The sequence below is a fragment of the Thermobia domestica genome, chromosome 1 (genome assembly GCF_964235325.1).
Source record: "Thermobia domestica chromosome 1, izTheDome1.hap1.1, whole genome shotgun sequence".
Lineage (NCBI taxonomy): Eukaryota > Metazoa > Arthropoda > Insecta > Zygentoma > Lepismatidae > Thermobia > Thermobia domestica.
Window position 1 is genome coordinate 314794375 of NC_137454.1, and position 18537 is coordinate 314812911.

General features: G+C 37.5%; 1 protein-coding gene across 5 annotated transcripts in view; it reads right to left on the bottom strand.

The window, feature by feature from the left end:
- LOC145662462 (pickpocket protein 28-like) overlaps positions 1–18537 on the bottom strand; it is a 66412-nt gene that overhangs the window by 16904 nt on the left and 30971 nt on the right. For 4 of the 5 annotated variants that reach the window (XM_081728098.1, XM_081728070.1, XM_081728090.1 and 1 more), the window contains 4 exons: positions 16024–16141; positions 15226–15377; positions 4607–4808; positions 2176–2446 (listed from right to left, as the gene is read on the bottom strand). In XM_081728098.1, the coding sequence (XP_081584224.1) occupies positions 2176–2446; positions 4607–4808; positions 15226–15377; positions 16024–16141 (743 nt within the window). The remainder of the gene's footprint in view (positions 1–2175; positions 2447–4606; positions 4809–15225; positions 15378–16023; positions 16142–18537) is intronic. The other variant, XM_081728081.1, reaches the window with a different exon arrangement.

The following is an 18537-nucleotide window of genomic DNA, read 5'->3' on the forward strand; positions in this document are numbered from 1 at the left end:
AGATTTCTTGCACAATTTACTCAACAAGCAGCCAGAAAATAATGTAAGTGGAGAGAATGAAATACATACAACAGAAACGCATAATCCAGAGTCTAACCAAAGAGAAATTAAAAGAAAAACTCCGGATGTAGACGAAATTTCTAGTTGGTTAATTTCAGCTTGAGAGGGAAATTTTATGGATCGATACATACATTCATTCTCCTTATCTAGAACAAGGAGGAATTGCCACAAGAGTGAAAAGAATCATTGTTCCAATTCACAAGAAATACGACAGCCTGATTGTAATAATTATCGAGACCTCTCATTTTCAGCATCCTATAAAATTCTCTAAAACATTCTATTAGCAAGACTGACTCCACACGCATCTATTGTGAATTTAAGCAAAATCGATCAACTATCAGCTAGATACTTACTATTCGTCAAATACTTCAAATAGAAATGGGAATACAATAACCAAGTTCAATTATTCATTGATTTCAGAAAAGTCTACGACTTGGTTAGGAGGAAAACATTTATATTCTTACCGAATTTGGAATACCGAAAAACTAGTTAGATTAATTAGGAACTGTTTAAATGAATCTCAAAGTAAAGTTCGAGTAGAAAAATGCTTGTTCACGTCGAGAATGGCCTGAAACAAGCAGATGCGTTGTCGATATTTTATTCAACGTTGTTCTGACGTATGCTATAAGGAAAATCAAAGATAGCAATCAGGGCCTTGAGTTTAATGGCACTCACCAGATCATGGCTTATGCTGATAATGTCAATGTGATAGAAGATGATATGAGGACAATAGAAAGAAATGCAGAGGATTTATTAAACGCTTGCAGGGACATGGGTTTAGAAATAAATGTTGAGAAAGGTAATACATGGAAGTTCGCCATGAAGGTAATACTCCAAATTATGGATATGTTCAAATATCAAATAATACTTTCGACAAAGTGGATACTTTCAAAATTTAGGGATAAAATTAACAGATTAAGTCCATATTCACGCAGAAATTAAATATCGACATGATCACTTACTTTGAGGGAAGAGCGGAGGCTGAAATTATTTGAGAATAAAATCCTGAGCCGAATATTTGGCACCAAGAGAGACGGGAATAGGAAATGCCGGAAATTTCATAACTGCATAATTTATACCGTTTATCTAATGTTGTTAGGGTCATTAAATCTTGGAGGCTTAGATAGGTAGGTTATTTAGCCAGAATGGAAGAAGGTAGAAACGTTTTGAAAATTTTAAGTGGAAAACCAAGTGGAGAAAGACCATTAGGAAGACAGGCACAGATAGGAGGACAATAATAAGATGGAACTTGCAGAAATAGTAATACAACATAGAAATTGAAACAAGTTGGCTAAGAACAAAAGTCACCGGAGAGCTTTGGGGAATGCGATATTTGAACCTCGGGGTTCCATAGGTCAAATAGTTAGTTAGTTTCTTCTACTTGTGTTTTGAAAGGGTAAAAGCTACGACAAAGATCTTTAAGAGCCATATGTAGCCCGTAGTCCGTGCGTTGAGGGCCTTACTCTAAGGAATAACCAACATATTTCCTCAATTCTCCGTTTCATATAGTCTTGGTGGTGAAAAGAGAAGTTAAACTCTAATTTTACTTCCTTAAAAATGGGTTTATGTCTTGATTATTACTGAATCAATGATCAATACTGTGTAGGAAAAGTTAAAGACTAGGCGTACTTTAACTAGAGGATAGGGCAGCCAAACCGAAGTTCAATTTTGTAGCATTCCAAGAAAGCCTCGCACTTCATATCCATAAAAGGCTCTTCAACGTTGTGACTGAGTCACATACTCAATGCACTCAGGCTTCACCCTTTTCATCCTCTCCTGCCTCCCTATGCCTCGGCTCTTCTGGCCTTCCTCTGGTCAACAAGCAACAACTTAAGATTTAGCCTAGTTGCATATTGATCGGAAATGAGGACACGAAAACCGAGACGCAGTATAGTCAGGAATCTGAACAAAGTCTCGTTCACCCAAGCGCATGCTAGATAAAGGATTGTCTTATATTGTGATTGCGACACAGGACTAATGAATTTAAGCCTCTATCTCGGCGTTTCTCCTTTCTTAGTTTGGTTGGCTATCCTCAGATCAATATGCGACTATAGGCTTAGTAGGAGCTTTCTGCAAAGTAGTACAAAATATAGTAACAAAATGGTATATACATACTTGGCATATAGAAGACAACACATTGGCACTTGTGAAGAGTATAGTTGGTGATGCATTCAATTTCACAGTTTCCTTGTGTGTAATAGCGGAAGTAACGTAGTGATCGCTCCCAAGTGTAGAAGCATAATCTTATTGATGGCGCCACTTTTCTCAGGGCCTCTGATGTTGTCATCAACTGAGGATTTACTATCAGCGATAACTGCATATCCAAAGGCATTCGAAATCCTTGTTCTGTCACCAATGGAAACTCAACTGGATTGTGTAACATAATCTGTAATCAAAGTTACGATATTGCCATAAGTAAACTGTTAGTTCCAAAATATACGCAAGCAAATGTAGAGGGAATTATTCAATTAAAAAGTTTCTTACAAGGAAAAGCATAAAAATTATCTCGATGTATACATTTTGTAATCATTTATTTTCTTTCAAATTGAACAATAACAGTAAAACATCATAACAGGAATAGGTCATAACGGTCTAGGTCACACTCCCCGCAGCCATAACCCGCACACTCAAGGAATATCAAAACACTAAGAGAATCGGTGATAGCACCCAGATGAAAATGGACACGCACATGGTTAAACCCTCGAAATGCACAAACGGTTATAACTTACACAGTCCAAAACCCTGCATTCAATAAAGGTCAAAACACAACATCTTGGAGAAGTTTTGTGGATTGTAAATTTGTAGCGCTGAAAATTTGTGGTCTTAGCTTGCTCTCTTGGATGGGTAAACATCGCCAAAAAATGAAATATAAGTTCTACAAATTAGAAGAACAATCCAAACAAAAACAAAAATTAAAACAAAGGTCATGAAAAGAATAAAGGAATAAATTACAAAATATATAACAAGAAAGTGGCTCAAATACATCAATAACAGAAACTCACTAAAGGAAATATCTAAAAGAAAATTTCCCATAGCACGTTCACTATCTCAATTGCACGAATAAATCTGAGAATTAAATCACTAAAGACCGCACTATCCTCCAAAATCTGAATAAAATCTTTAGGTAGTCCCAAACTCTCTCTGAGGTGTAAGTATTCTGGACATTCTACAAGAATATGCCGAATTCTTAATGAAAGAATACAGTTTTCACAAAACGGATGTTTAACGCTACGCACTAAATAGGTATAAGAAGTGAGAATATCTGATACGCAAGCATGTAAAAATCACTTCGTCTTTGCAAGTAGTACCTGAAGACCAGGCGCGCACCCAGAAATTTTTGTTGGGAGGAGTCCAAGCTTTGAGGGGAAGGTACAAAATTACAAGCCGCTATGTCTATATAGTATGAATGGATATTATTCTGCTCCAGAAAAAATAAGTATTTGTAAAATTCTTCCACTTATATTTTTTAAAAATGTTGAGAATGCTAGAAGAGGATTGCAAGAACGAACTTTAAAAAAAATATATTTTTTTCGAAATTTATATGGAATTGTATATTAAATTTATTTGATTAAATTCAATAGATAATACAATATAGATAACAATGGAGGGCTCATTGTTAAATTATCAACAGCAATATCCTCTCTATGACTTACTGTTCCCGAGATATGGGTCCTTAAATCTTCCGAAATCGGAACTTTTTTTGGTCAGTTTCTCGGGGAACGTAAGAGTGACGCGAAAAATTCAATTTCTTCTTCCAAATAGTTTTTGGTGCTCTATCGAATGGAGGACTCAAAATTGAATCATTCGCAAATAAGAGACAGACAGACACACACACACACACACGCACACACACACACAGAGAGAGAGAGAGAGAGAGAGAGAGAGAGAGAAAGAGAGAGACAGACAGACAGAAATTTAGTAATTAAGTTTTTATGTTCGTTGATAATAAAACTAGATTGTTTTTATAAGAGAAAGAGTACTGATAAAGCGTAAGATCAAATTTTCATGCTACATCAATCATTTCCCTGTTAAACAAGTATAGTTTTATTGAGAAAGTGCAAAAAAATGTATGTTGAGCTACGAAGTTTTTTGGGTGAGATATGGACCCGATGGACTCCCCGTGGGTGCGCCCCTGGTGACAACATCTGCCAATTGCTCAAAATAGATTATGCTAAGTGGCGTTTATTTTCGTTGTCCTGAACCAATCAGCTTGAAAGAGAAAGAACACATCCGTTGTACGAAATAACTACGGAGATCCGAGTAGGAAGGTGCTCCAGTGCAACTGCTGCCAATGCAACGTTTCAGGCTGCTGTGTCAAAGAGACAAACTGATTCCTTATATCACCAACAGCCTTAGTTTTGGATAAGTTTATGCTAAAAACAGGTTACAAAGAACTTCTACCTAACTTATCTATCAATGAGTCACGCATTATAATTGCAGCATTATTTATTTTTGCGTAAAGAACAATACAATCCATAATGTTTGAAATTTCACGCCTTAAAAAATCTTACAATCTAAAATGAATACTAAAGAACCCACTCCTTACCTTAAATCCATGATTGACTCTTGAGCACTCTGCATCCATTTCATGGCTTTGAATATCTAAGGCCACAAGCAATCCGGAATCAAGACCTCCAGCAAGTGCTCGCCGGGGCATCGTGTTGAAACCACAATGTTCAGGATACCCATCATCAGGCGACCATCCCATCCATTCGTCCCAGTTGTCTCTGTGACCAACAACTGTGTAACTACATAAAACACACGAGAAAACGGAAAGCATTCAAACAAAATTAATAACTTATAATCAAATTTATTCTACGTCTAGTTACCCTGAGCAAACATATTAGGATGGCCAAGCATGCATACAAGAGGGTACTTTAAGGTTTTGAATCTCTTTTGAGCTCAAAATTTGCACTAGATAAAATGGTAATAAACAGTGGAGAAAATTACAGATGCACGCGTGTGCAGATGTAGCGGCAATGGCATAGCCAGTGAAAGGTGTGTCTCTTAATCAGAAATCCTGGGTTACAATCCTAATTGATCGGGGTCTTTAGCTTGTTCAAGTTTAATGTTCCATTCCAGTACCAAAGTTATATGTGACGTGGACAGTTTAAATAAAAAAATGAAATGAAATCTTTCAGTGTAACGTCCCAAGTTTATAGCCTTTTAGGCTAAGGGAGACCATGATTGAGGCAAGTGAATGATGACCGAAGAATTGCTGGAATGAAAAAGTTGGATGAAACTGGAGTACCCGGAAAAACCCCTGGAGACGATGTTGTCTACCATAAACTTACCTGGACGAGGATCGAACCGGAACCCCGAAGGTAAGCGTTCTACTACTGAGCGATCTTGACCCTCTCGTGAACAGTTTAAGGTTATTTTAAAGGAACTCCAATCACCAATAGATGGCAGTAAGTTTTACTTAATTTTCCAATATATTTTGAAGAGAGCAACAATATTCACAATAATTCAAATTCAAGGGATAAATTCACCTCCGGTGCATGGAGTCCCTGGTTCGATCCCAGCTCGCGCCGTGTGGACATTGTGGTGGACAAACACCGTGCTCGTTTCGTTTCCCGTTTCGTCTCACTTTCTTCACTCCACCATTTCATTCATTTCTTATAAACACCGTCTCCTTTAGCCTCACCGGCATAACCGTGGGACGTAAAACTTAAAGATTTCATTTTTTCAAGGAATGAATATTCAAACTTTGAAAACAAGTTGAATCAATAAGTATAGAACAATTCGAGCACTTTTGTGATAGTACGTTCCTTTTACTGTTGAAAGAGTTTCATTAGTAGAAGTATGCGTTCGAAGGGTAAAATTTAGTACCCTCAACAATAGATGAAACAAAATCATCAAGGTGTGCACAGATTATTCTCTAATTATTGATTCAATTAGCCTTTGGACAAAGTTTGAATATTCATTTCTTGAAATTGATTGAATTATTTTGAAATAGTTGAAAAGGTAGAGGGTACATGGTGCCATATGTTGCCGATAGTTGAACCTTTACACTTATCTTAAGGTGGAATATTCACCACCGTAATGTGTTCATATTTCAGAGGCTTTCTCACTAGGAATTGATCCCAGAACTATGGCAATTAAGGCGCACGCACTAGCCACTAGATCAGGAAGGTAGATTGGTACAGGTTTATTTCTAGTCTTTTCCTTGCACCAATGTGACTGTAGGTTCACCCAGACTTTGTAAATTGAATACCTTGAGGAATCTAGGAGATAAAGGGTTTTATTGTAAGGTGCTAACGTCATCTCGTATTTATGCGGAATTCGACCAAGCGTTGGGCAATTAATACTAAATACTAAATGCTAAATTAATACTAAATGTGTATTAATCTGTATGAAACAGTTATTAGGATGACGCAGTGAGATTTATAAGATTGTAGTGTTAATAAATCCGTCCGTCCGTTATTCCACACGATAACTTAAACGAAAATGAATTTTTGAATTCTGTTTTTTTTAATAGATGTATAGAGTGACTATCTCGGCCGAGTTCATTAATGGAGTCAATCCGTTTAGACGTTCACGAGTAATAGCAACTTAAACGTACTATATCGTTTAAAATCATCTCCTTCTATGCAGCCTATATGGCAGCAAAGAATTGGTTGCTTAGGATAAAAGGATAATTAGCTTTCATGTGAGTCTCTTTGCTGTCTTTATCGAAATTCATTATTGTTTTACTACGCAATATTTATTACTAGAGTAACCCACATTATGCTTAATTTTTTTAATTATGCTTTATTTTTTTTCCAAATTATGCATTATTGTTAATTTCGATCATTGTTTTACATTAATCGTGTATAAAGTATAATATTTACTATACATTAAATATTCTAAATATCTTGATCTACTTATTAATATTTTATGCAACCAGTTTCTTCCATATTTAATAAATTTTCTACTTAATGCACTGTAAAGAGATATTAAGCCTGCCATACGTCCAGTAAAAAAAGGAACAGTCCCGATTTTGGACTCGAATGTCCCGCGTCCCCGTAAACTTAGTCGGGACAGGCAAATGTCCCGTATTTTAATCCCGTTCCATTTCTGCTCTCAATATCTGCTTATCGAAAGGTGAAAAGACAGGTTGAAGCAAGTTATCACACCACTCTCTCCAATTTCACAGTAAACAAGCCAATAGACTCGCATTACAGAATTGCGTTGTCCAGCGGCAGTCAAGGGGATCTGCAATCTTTGATAAAGTGCACGAGCTGAGCTGTTGTTGATAATACATTACTAGTGAAGTGTTCCAGTTTTGTATCAACGTAAATGACTAAACCGAAATGCATGTTTTCTTCCAATTTGAAGGAGAAGTACCCTTTTCTAAAAGCCGAAGTTAAACTATGAAGTTGACTGCAAAATTTGGCATGCTACTTTTTCCATCATACATGGTTAAAATTTGGACACTCTTCTTCAACACCGAAAAACAAGTAAACATAAGATGGCTTCGAGTGCTTCTACATTTGCAACACAGGGAAGATGAGAGACTTACTCTGCAGCAATAGATCTACATTAGATGAGTTAACAGAAATTAAAAAATACTCTTATTGAGGGGCATGAGGCGCAGGATTGTGCTTTGGTTTAGGGCTTATAAATGTGTAAATCCGGCCATGACAATCACATACGACACAAGGGAAAAATCTGCTAAGTTTTCATCAGATTAAACTGACAAACGTAATTTTAGGCAAATACTGTTATGAAAATAAATATTGTAAACGCGCGAAGAATATTGAAAGTATATAATATCATTGATTCAAATAAAACGTGATTATTTGCATGCTGTTTTCCCGAAAAGCATTTTTATAAGACGTCATCTTGAGTTTTTAAGGCGATTCTTTTGTAGTTGCATTGCAGATATCTTAATTCCGTACAATTAATCGCAGAGAACGAAGAGAGACAAGTAGTTGCAGCTGAGGAAATTTTCACTTATCACACTATTGTTCATAACAATACAATTCATTGAATTGTGTTAGAAAATTTATTGGGGGAGGGGCACCGCAGGTGTCCCCTCCGCAGGGTTAGTCCATGTGTCTTTGGTGCCTGAGGCCTTGGGTTTGATTTATCTCTTGCAAATTTATGTATTTAGATCTGAATAAGAAATGGATTCACATTTGGAGGAGCAGGTGTTACGCTGTTGCCACTTCAGGCATAACAAAACGACAACAAAATCACTTCACGTACAGATGAATTCCTTCCACTTCAATTGAATATACTTCTGAACCAGTGGTGTAACAAGGCCAGGCGGGGCCCCGGGGCAGACATTGGCCAGGGGGCCCCCTCAGAAAAAGTAAAATGTTGGTCATATAATCACCTTTTTATTTTTGACATACAAGCATATCATTTAGCAGTACCTTTCTGAGGTACATATTTTATAGCATTTATAGTTTTTAAGTTGCATATTGTTTGTAAAATTACACTTGGAAAACTATCCAGTGTAGAGACTGCAGCTGGCCTACTTGTAAATGCGTGTTTCAAAGCTGTGCAATGCATGGGCAAGGGATTTCCCAAAGGGACTGACAAACCGACAATCAATTCACTGTCGATTTGACAGTCCCTTTGAAGAGTCCCATGAAAATATTTGTTTCTGAAATTCATTGTTCCACTCTTTCGACACCTCCGAAACTCCGAAACTACCGGGAATTCAGAAAGTAACTATGCAGTGCCATGTTGTGGTGTGCTAAGTGATGACTGATATGATTGTCAATTAGTAATGCATTTTCCATTGTTTAACATATTTGAACCATTTTTGACCAAGTATTTGTATTTGTTCAGATGTCCGGTTTGATTGAAGACCAAGGTCTTTTTTGATCCAGATCATCATGCTGACGATCGAACAAAGAGTGTTTCTTGTGAAGCATATGTTCCGCAATGGAGACAAGTTTACCTCAGCAGTAGAAGCTGCATTTGCAGCAAAGTTCCCAGGGGTGAAGATACCTAACCGCAATGCAGTACGGAACCTCATCACCAAGTTTCGAAAGACCGGAAGCGTTCATAATGCTCCAAAATCAGGTAGGCCATCCACAGCCACATCCGCAGAGAAAGTGGCGGAGATGCAAGACGTGATGCTGCACTGTCCAAAGAAATCGGTTATACGGCTAGCTCAGCAGCCCCATGTGTCCGTCGGTTCCGCTTACAAGATTCTCCGGGAGTCACTGTTCATGTATCCGTGCAAAATTTCAGTAGTGATGAACTGAAAGACACCGATGCGCGTGCAAACTTTTGCAACTATTAATAGTTCCTCTCTTTCCTGCAGGACAATGGTGAGGGGAGTCTTGACAAAACGTCTTTCACGGATGAGGCATGGTTTTACCTCCCCGGTTACATGAATAGCCAGAATAGTCGTGTGTGGAGTACGGAGAATCCCCAGTGAATTTCATGTGTCCCCAGTGTATGATCAAAACGTTAGTGTTTGATGCGCCGTGACTCATAAACGCATCATTGGGCTCATCTTCTTTCAGGACACCATAAATGCAGAATGGTACTGACCTGCATTCTGGAGCCCTTCCTAGGTAAATTGAATGAGGACCAAATTGAGAATGCCTGGTCCCAACAGGATGGGGCGACTGCACATACCGCCCACAAGGCGATAAGGGTTTTACAAAACATCTTCGGTGACCGCATCATCTCTCGAGGACCCTGGCCTCCACGTTCACCCGACTTGACTCCACCGGATTACTTTCTATGGGGTACGTTGAAAGGATAGGCCTAGGAAGGCAATTCTCACACCATACAAGAACTCCAAGCTGCACTGACACGTCATATTCGGAACATCACTCCCGATGTTCTGCACAACGTCTTCAAGAGCATACAGAAATGTGTGCAACTGTGACTTCAAGTGCAAGGGGATCACTTCCAGCATCTCTTATAACTTCCATGACATTAAAGTTTAGCTTCGAGTTAATTTTAGTTGTTTAAAGTGGTTTATGGAAAATAAAATACGGCAAGTTATGAACTGGATAGTTACTTTCTGAACACCCTGTAGTTGCATTTAACCAAAGTTTAGGGGGAACATTTTTCTAATTTGATGCCTTTCTTCGGCCAGAATAGTGCATCATCATCGACATCAAGTATTTACCTTTTTTTCTAACATAGTCACGCGCTCCTCTGTATAATTCTTTACTTACAAAAAGCTAATGAAAAATCACTCCTTTTTTTCTGGAACAGTTGTAAAAAAATCAATCTTCATATCTTTTCTCTTCACCTCTTGTTCTCTTTCTTTCTTCTTTCTACGCTTTGCTGCGCCACTTAGTTTACCCACAGTTTAGCAATAATTTCGTACCATCTAAAGGTATCAGAATTGAACCACGAAATGCGTCGTTAACATTTACAACCCACCTAGGGTTCAACGTTGCGTGGCCTCTTGTGAAAACTACATTAAAAACAAACTACAGCAGATTTCAGATGAGAAGCGGCATGGCCTTGAGTTGGCTTTACGCGGCGTCCAATTGGCTTTGAGCGGTGTTGACAATTCGCGACAAGCAGTTCTGCACGCTGACTTCTCGCGCTACTGCGAATCTTGACAATAGCAGAGGCGCTTATTAGAAATATTGTATTAGCACATTAACTGCTCACTTTACGAAGTAGAGAAAAGAATTACGAACACATACGTGTAAACTACATCTTTTTATGATAACTGGTTGTCATGATACACGCTTTGAAAGGTTTCCATATAAAACAATTAGTAAAACGAGCGTTGAGTCCCGTCTAATTTCCAGTGGATTTTTCTTCGATTTGGAAATGGAACTCAACTTTTATTAAAGGATAATCAGGGGTGTAACCAACAGGTTGTTCTAGGGGAACATTACTTTCAGGGGGAGGAAAGCTTTTCACACATTAAAAACAGAACAAATGACCTCTTTCAGAATATGAAAGCATTTTAACTCACCATGTATACTATACACATATTATATTTTCTCGATGCTACCTTAACAAAAGACGGATCTTAACAGTACTGAAGTTGAAAAGCGGATTGTAAGAGATAAATCAATAAGCTATTCATAAGAAAGCAAATGCTGTTTCTAGCAGTCTGTTTATCCGACTTTGTGTTTATGTAGGTTAAAATACTAAAAGGAAAAAACTCGGAAAAATATCAACTCAGATATTATTATGCAATAATATAGTAGTGAGAGATCCTGGGGGGACTGAGGGAGCCAGGGCCCCTCATTTTATTTGTAAATGTGCAATATTAGGCATAATTTGAATGCAATTTGTCTTAAAATCATCATATATGCTTTCTGCATCTGAATGCACCCCCCCCCCCCATTTACAGAGAAATCAGCGTCCTTGTAATTAGATGCAGAAACTGTATTGATGATGTTTTCTTTTTTTCTTTTTTTAAAAATCTTATTTTATTATAAACGTTCCTAATTTGCATTAATTATTAAATAAGTTTACTAAACATACTAGATGAACCTCATTTCGGGGCTGGAAATAGTTTGGAAAGTCAAGGCCCGCTTTTCCCCCGTTTCTACACCCTTGAGAATAGTAAGCGATCGAATTAAATAACAAGCCTATATATATATTCGATTCCCGGCGGGAGCTCATGTGGAAGAACAGAAGGTATGGGACATTCGTAATATTGTTTTGAAATTGCCTTCATGCAAGATTCTTCCTTATTCGACAGAAGAAACGCAGTATGATTTTTTTTCTTCGTTTCAATACCTTACGTATGTGTGGCCAATTACGTACTCCTTCTTTACTCCTCTAGCAGGGATGCAAAAGCACCAGGCGTCTGAGTGGTGTCATAAATTATTGTAACACAAAACAAACTCGACCATATCGTGTTGCTTACGAATCAGATGGATTGTTGTTGTGAGACCTACATCAAGTATAAGAGTATGTTATTACATGGAAGCAAAGGAGCTGATTGTGTGTGTAGGAACGCAACTTCTCTTCTTCTAGCATAAACAGAATTCATCAGTGTCTAGGTTGCTTTCTTTCGTGGTAGTTCATTTGTTCTCCAAAATTATAGTTGACAATGTCTTTAAGGAAACCGAGTACAAGTGCGGATTTTTTTTTTTTAAGTGCTACGAAGTGAAGCTCGAAGAATTATTTTTTGTGTTTACAATTTTTGGAACTCATACTAAAAAATTTACAAGAGTCAGATTCAGACAATGGCGAAATATTAATTGACATAGACGATAGTGAAAGTAGTGTTGAAGACGAACGTTTAGCAGTTCCACTGGAATAAGTTAATAGGTAGGTTATTCAGTTGCTATATATACTTCTAGGATACACAGCCAAAATCTTTGAGTTTGCTGGAATAGTATATTTACATTGTGAATAATGTTGCCAATGTATGTGTAATAATCTCAACTAGAGGAAGAGCGAGAAGGGAAAGGGGAGTCCGAAATCCGGCAACACCGCGCGGAATATCGCACAGCATTGGCTACTGCCCGTGATGCTTTACATCTGAAAAACACAATAATTGCAGAACTACAAACACCAGGACATTTTGCGGCACGCTTTAATATCTACGTCCCTCTTCATATTTATCCACTGCAGTGGCGCAACTCGGTGGAGCAACTGCTTGTGAAGCATTGCTTTAAATTACTGCCTTCGTTTGCTTCCACTGCAGTTGCTTCCACTAAAACGGTTGCCGCCACCGACCGCTCTCGCGCAACTGTCTCGAGCAACTCTCAGTGTCTTCCACTCGAGGAAAAGCATTGCTTTAAATTGTAGCCTTCGTACGGGGGCACTGAAGTGGCGGTCACCGCACAAGGTTGCCAGTGTATCTCGATGCCAATGTATGTATATGTTGTTAAAAAAAAAAGGAAGAAAGAAAAGAAGAAAAGGTGCTGATCAGACGAAACATGCACACTTGATCTTTCCATGCCTGCCCTAGTCGCGGGTTTACTACCCCTCCCCGATGGGGGAAATTTGTAACACAATAGAAAATAATAATGAAAAACTTATTTTATGCCTACCTTTATTTCGTTTTAGTAAAATTTTAATGAATTTTCATTTTACATATGTTGTGAAGAAAGACTTTAATTACTATAAATTCACGATCTTTTCTTGTTGTTTGAAATAGTTACAGAGAATGATGAGTTTTACGATATGCGTTGGCGCAATAATAAAATAAATTCGTTTTGAATTTTCGCCCATAATAATTTGAATATTCCAACACTAAGAATTTCATTAAAGGAAATAAAATAATCGGATTGCAAGTATCGGGGCGCCCATCAGGAGGGGCAAGGTGGGGCGAACGCCCCCCTAGAGGAAATTGTACTTCAGAATGTCGAAAATCCAATAGAATTTTTACATTAGTTACAGCAAAATTTGAAACTATTTTTGAAACGTCGCTTATACTGCTCCCCTTGTGGCTAAATGCTTAGAACTTGCACCCTTGCAGGAGTCGGGTTCGATTTCCGGTGGCAGGTACTGTGGTTTGTAGATCTACGTCCCATGTAGCCTAGTAGCGTACGTGTTGAAATGAAGTTGAACTCGAAGTAATAAAAATGAAAAAATGAAATGAAATTTTTAAGTTTTACGTCCCACGGATATGACGGTTAGGCTAAAGGAGACGGTGATGATGAGAAATGAATACAATGATGGAATGAAGAAAGTGGGAGGAAACGGGAAACCCCGAGAAAACCCACGAGCACGGTGTTTGTCCACCACAAAGTCCACACGGTGCGAGCTGGGATCAAACTAGGGACCACAAGCACCGGAGTAAGTAATAAAAATATATAAACAAAAATATAGGTAAGTGGAAGAGTATTTACCTGCGTCTAACAAAAGAATATAAATTGAGAAATTAATTACAAAGTTTATGTTGACTTTGGAGCTGCAACACCTCAAAAAAAAAAAGTATGGAAATAATATGCATATGTATATAGTCCTAATGACAGGATTGCTCTCATGCAAATCCTCCTCTAAGGCAAATCTCTTAGCAGAAAGAGAGCCGTCCTGTGAATTCTCAGGAACCTTATTCAAGCTAGTTCAGGCCAACTGTCATCCGGGGAATCTAAATTATTCCCCTTCATGTCAGCATCTTCAAAACCCAGGGAACTCACTCAATGAAAAGGATTTAGTTCTAAATATCTAAAAATTTTCGACATACGGAAGTAGTTAAAGAACTTCATTTTGTCTGCACAGAGATCACGATACAAAGTATGATACAGGCCAGTTTGCAATCTCGTTGATAGCATAGGATGCATGGACATTCGTTTATTTTAACCTCTACGTTTCTTCTTTTTGAGCAGCAAAATAAGAAGTGCTTGCTTACTATTAACAGCTATTTCTCAAAGTGGAATAACTTGAGACAGTGGAAATGCTTCTACGAACTATATGAACCGGATAGTCGCCGAATGGACACTGAAATCTCAAACCATGAATAGCTATATGTGCGCTTCTGCGTGTTCGATGTATTTCTATGTGTCCTGGCAACACCATTCATAACATGGGCAATAAAAGGGGTGGGGAAACAGAAAATAACAAGAAGTCTTGGTACCTGCTGTCAGTTGCTCGTCTTTTCATAAGCAGTGGCGCAACTCAGTGTTTCCACTCAGTGGATGCGAATGAAGGGGACATACAAGTTTTAGAAAAAGGAAAAAAGATTAACTTAGCTGACTCAGAGGTCCCGCGGTCAGGGTGTGCAAACCGCAGGAGGCATTGACCTCCACATGATAAAACTGCTTTTAGATTCTGACATTACAGGTGTGTGCTGACAATCCCCTCCCCTAGCGGAGGGTAAAACGAAGAAATCCTTGGTAACAATCAATCCGAAAGTCAACAAAACATAAAATAGCCTCTCTTTCTCGTTTAAATCCCGACCCCTGCTGCTGTTATTTCAAGGAGCTTATTCCAAGTAAACAGCATGTTTATTCTCATTTTAACATGACACACATCGCGGGTAGTCTTGATTAAAAATAAGGCCGTCATCAAGGAATGAGCAGGGAGGTCAAGAGATATAGCATCATTATCACGTGTTTTCAGTATATATTTTTTTCGTTTTCCCAAAATACTTTTTGTGACATACTGAATATACAACTTTGTACGTGTTTTTGAATTGTCAATTCATTTCTAATTTCGATCGAAGTATAGTCTGCGAATCTAGGCAGATCGAGAACCGACAACAAGAGATTCGATTCTCGATTGATGTTCTAGTATTTCGTAATTTTCACAATGTAACAACAGTATATAACTTACACTTCATCCTCGTACATGGCTTTTGGCGGAAAACCATTGAAAGTATAGCACAATCCTTCCTCCGTGACAATAGGTGAAAATACTTTAGAACAATTTACAACTTCAGCTCTCCAGAGACAAACTCGTATCATATCTTTCAATTGTTGCCCAGCCTATAAGTAAGAGAAAGCAATCAGAGAGATACTATTTTTGAGATAATAATCTTCACTAACTTTTAATGATTGTAGTTTGCCCTCTAACGAAACAAATCGACATTCACATTAATTGTGTTTCTTTGTTATTTGTCTGCATATTTTTCACTTTAGACATTGGCCGTATACAGAGTCGTACTTACATTTGATTAGCGTTACACTAAGGACTTGAGTATATTAAGAATTCATGCGTTAGTCAAATCCTTAATTTGACGCTAATCGCAAGTAAGAATGACACTAAATACGGCTCAGTTTATGGTTAATTTAAAATTCCACATATTAATCGAAAGATGCAGGTCATTTCTAAGTGGCCAATAAATAATCCATTATATCTATTTCATAAGTCTTTTGTCGATTTTGCCAATTCAGTTCCTACGAAATACTACTCACAAAACTACATCTGGGAATATCGCAAAGCAGCAGCCGGATATCGTTCGTGATTTGCAACCTAATCCAATGCAGGCGAAATACTTCTGTAAATCTCAGCAAGAGAAAAAAGATAGAGGATTTAAATTGGAATTCCTTTCTAAAATAGTACTACTACATAATTCCCATTCATATATTTTCTACCACAATGCTTAATCTCTACTTTTTAGAATATACGAACCTTATAAAGGAATGTGAAAAAGTCATCATCCACAAAACTGATATTGGAACGAGGCATTGATTCATCCTTTATCCAATTTGAGATACACGCCAGTTCGGGATATGAATAATTCGTTTCCCTGCAAGAGAGAAGAACACACATCTAAATGTACAGTGCTTTCCAATAACGCTAAAGCAGGGATGCAAATAACCACTCGCCCGGGGCTAGTGGTTCATCGGTGCGGGCGAGTATTTAATATCATATCAAAGGTAAATGAATGATTTCTATTGCGGGATATGGGCTAGTAGCTTTTTTGTTGGGCGAGTAAAGTTTGGTTGGTTATTTGCAACCCTGCGCTAAAGTATACTTTTACTTTTAGTGAATAAAGAGAAGTCCTTGCATCATTTTCTTTCTTTCTTTTTTCCTTTTTTTTCTTTTTTTCGTTTGCTCCTAATCGTTTACTCCAAGACTGTCTGACAGTGAGACAGAATTACCAAAAATTCCATAACTACAACGGTTATATTATAGGTGTGTTCGCAGCGTCTAGTTATGATTGTTCATCCTCTTAAGGAATGCCGGCAAAAATTTAACATATTATGTAAGTCCTACGGTCCGAGGGGAAAGTGTATTCATGGAAAATATTTGAACTCTATCCCCATCATTACGATACACACTTCTATGAAATTGTAATTATGAAAATCCATAAGATTTTCTATTTTTGTCATAAATTTTGAACTCCCCTACTTTCTGAAAATACGCCCATTAATCAATGTGCCATGATAAAAACTGTTCAGCTAAAGTTCATTCAACGAACCTTCTGGTCCTGATGTAAACATTGTAGAATGGTATTACTCCGCCAGTCATCGGATGATTGGCTATCGGTCACCGCTTCTTTCGAGAAGCACGTGCTTGTACCCTGTCGGCGTTTTGCATATTCCCCGCACGCAGCCATATTGTAAACTGTGATTCGCGCATAAGGTGGGCCAAACCCAGTTTCTACGCATGCGTATTCTCTTTTATTGCATTAATTCAATTTAGTTCTTAGATAGAGTGTTGTTTCTGTTATTTCACTGTAAGTAAATTGTATTTCTGGTAATGAACCTTATAAGCAACGAAAACATTCAAAAACAGCTTACTTGACAATGGACTATTTTCTTCTGCCGCATGGATGCGGCAAGGCTCTTTAACCAATAAAATGAAACAATCACCACGTGTATTTGTTTACATGAGGTACTGAACGTTCCTTGAATGAACTATAGGTACTATGTTTCAAAATTCAATTCAAACTAATAAGCCTTTTTCCGTGATGCGATTACAAACAACAAGTTTTGTAGACTCGAGACGAGTCGAGACAAAAGTCCTTCTCGACTCGAATTTTTGAGTCAAGATAAGATTGCTCGTAAGAACTCGACTCCTCTTGAATGTCTTGAAAATCATTGCATAATTTTAAGAATTATTTAGAAGAAATTATTCACTCAGAAACAGTTATCTGTCTTCAAACCAATATCAGCATTTATTACTTTAAAAAGCTACAGAATGTATACAATTTACCTTTCGGCAACAAGTTTTAATTTTCAACTTACACCGTATTTCAATCAGTTACAACTAATTATTCTGTTTCGTGATACTTGATAGTAATTATTTTAAATATAATAATAATACTTAACATCTATCGAGTTTGTATAAAATTATTGCAATAAAGTGAACATTATAAAAATTTTTGAGTGAGCAGTTGGTAGTCTATAATAATTTGACAGCCTTTTCGTTCCCAAGAACGCAATAGCCCTACATAATAACTTCTGAACAACTTTGTTTCCCAAACTATTGTGAGGCTTTAGTGTGTTGTGACAAGGTAACGCGATTCCGTGGGTGTCAAATGACGTAGTGAAGAAAGTAAGCGTAGTGCTGTGTGGAAGTGCTCTGTGTGAATTCCAGACGTGTCAATTAAAGGACATATACTGAAGATACATATGTACAATCATGTCCAAAATGATTGTTGCATATCTGTAACTGTTTTCTTGAGGGAATATAATTTGATAATGATTTTGCAAGGTACTTTTAATATTGTTACTATGTGTATAATCGGAAAATCTACATTAGTGGTAAATTTCGTAGAAAAAGATTTATTAATACGAAAATTGGAATAAAAAACACAGAATGTTGCTAAATGGACAAGAAAGTATTTTGTTCTTATTTACTGCTGTTTTGACATGAAATTTACCACATATATGTCTTTGCCGATTATACACATACTAACATTGTCAGAAATACCGAGCGAAATCGTTTCATTTTGAATATAACTGTACATTTCGATGCAAAGTACAATGCGCAAGTGATTCTCAATACAATATCGTGCTGGAAAGGATGACAATATCAGCAGGCGTACAGTGGCAAGGATTATCCATCTCTATACGAGGGTCACTACGAAAGTTTTGAGATGTGAAATAACTTACATGCTTAAAATCAATTTAACACTTACATTTTCTCAAAGTATTCACCATTACACTGTATACACTTTTGCATCCTCGAAAACCA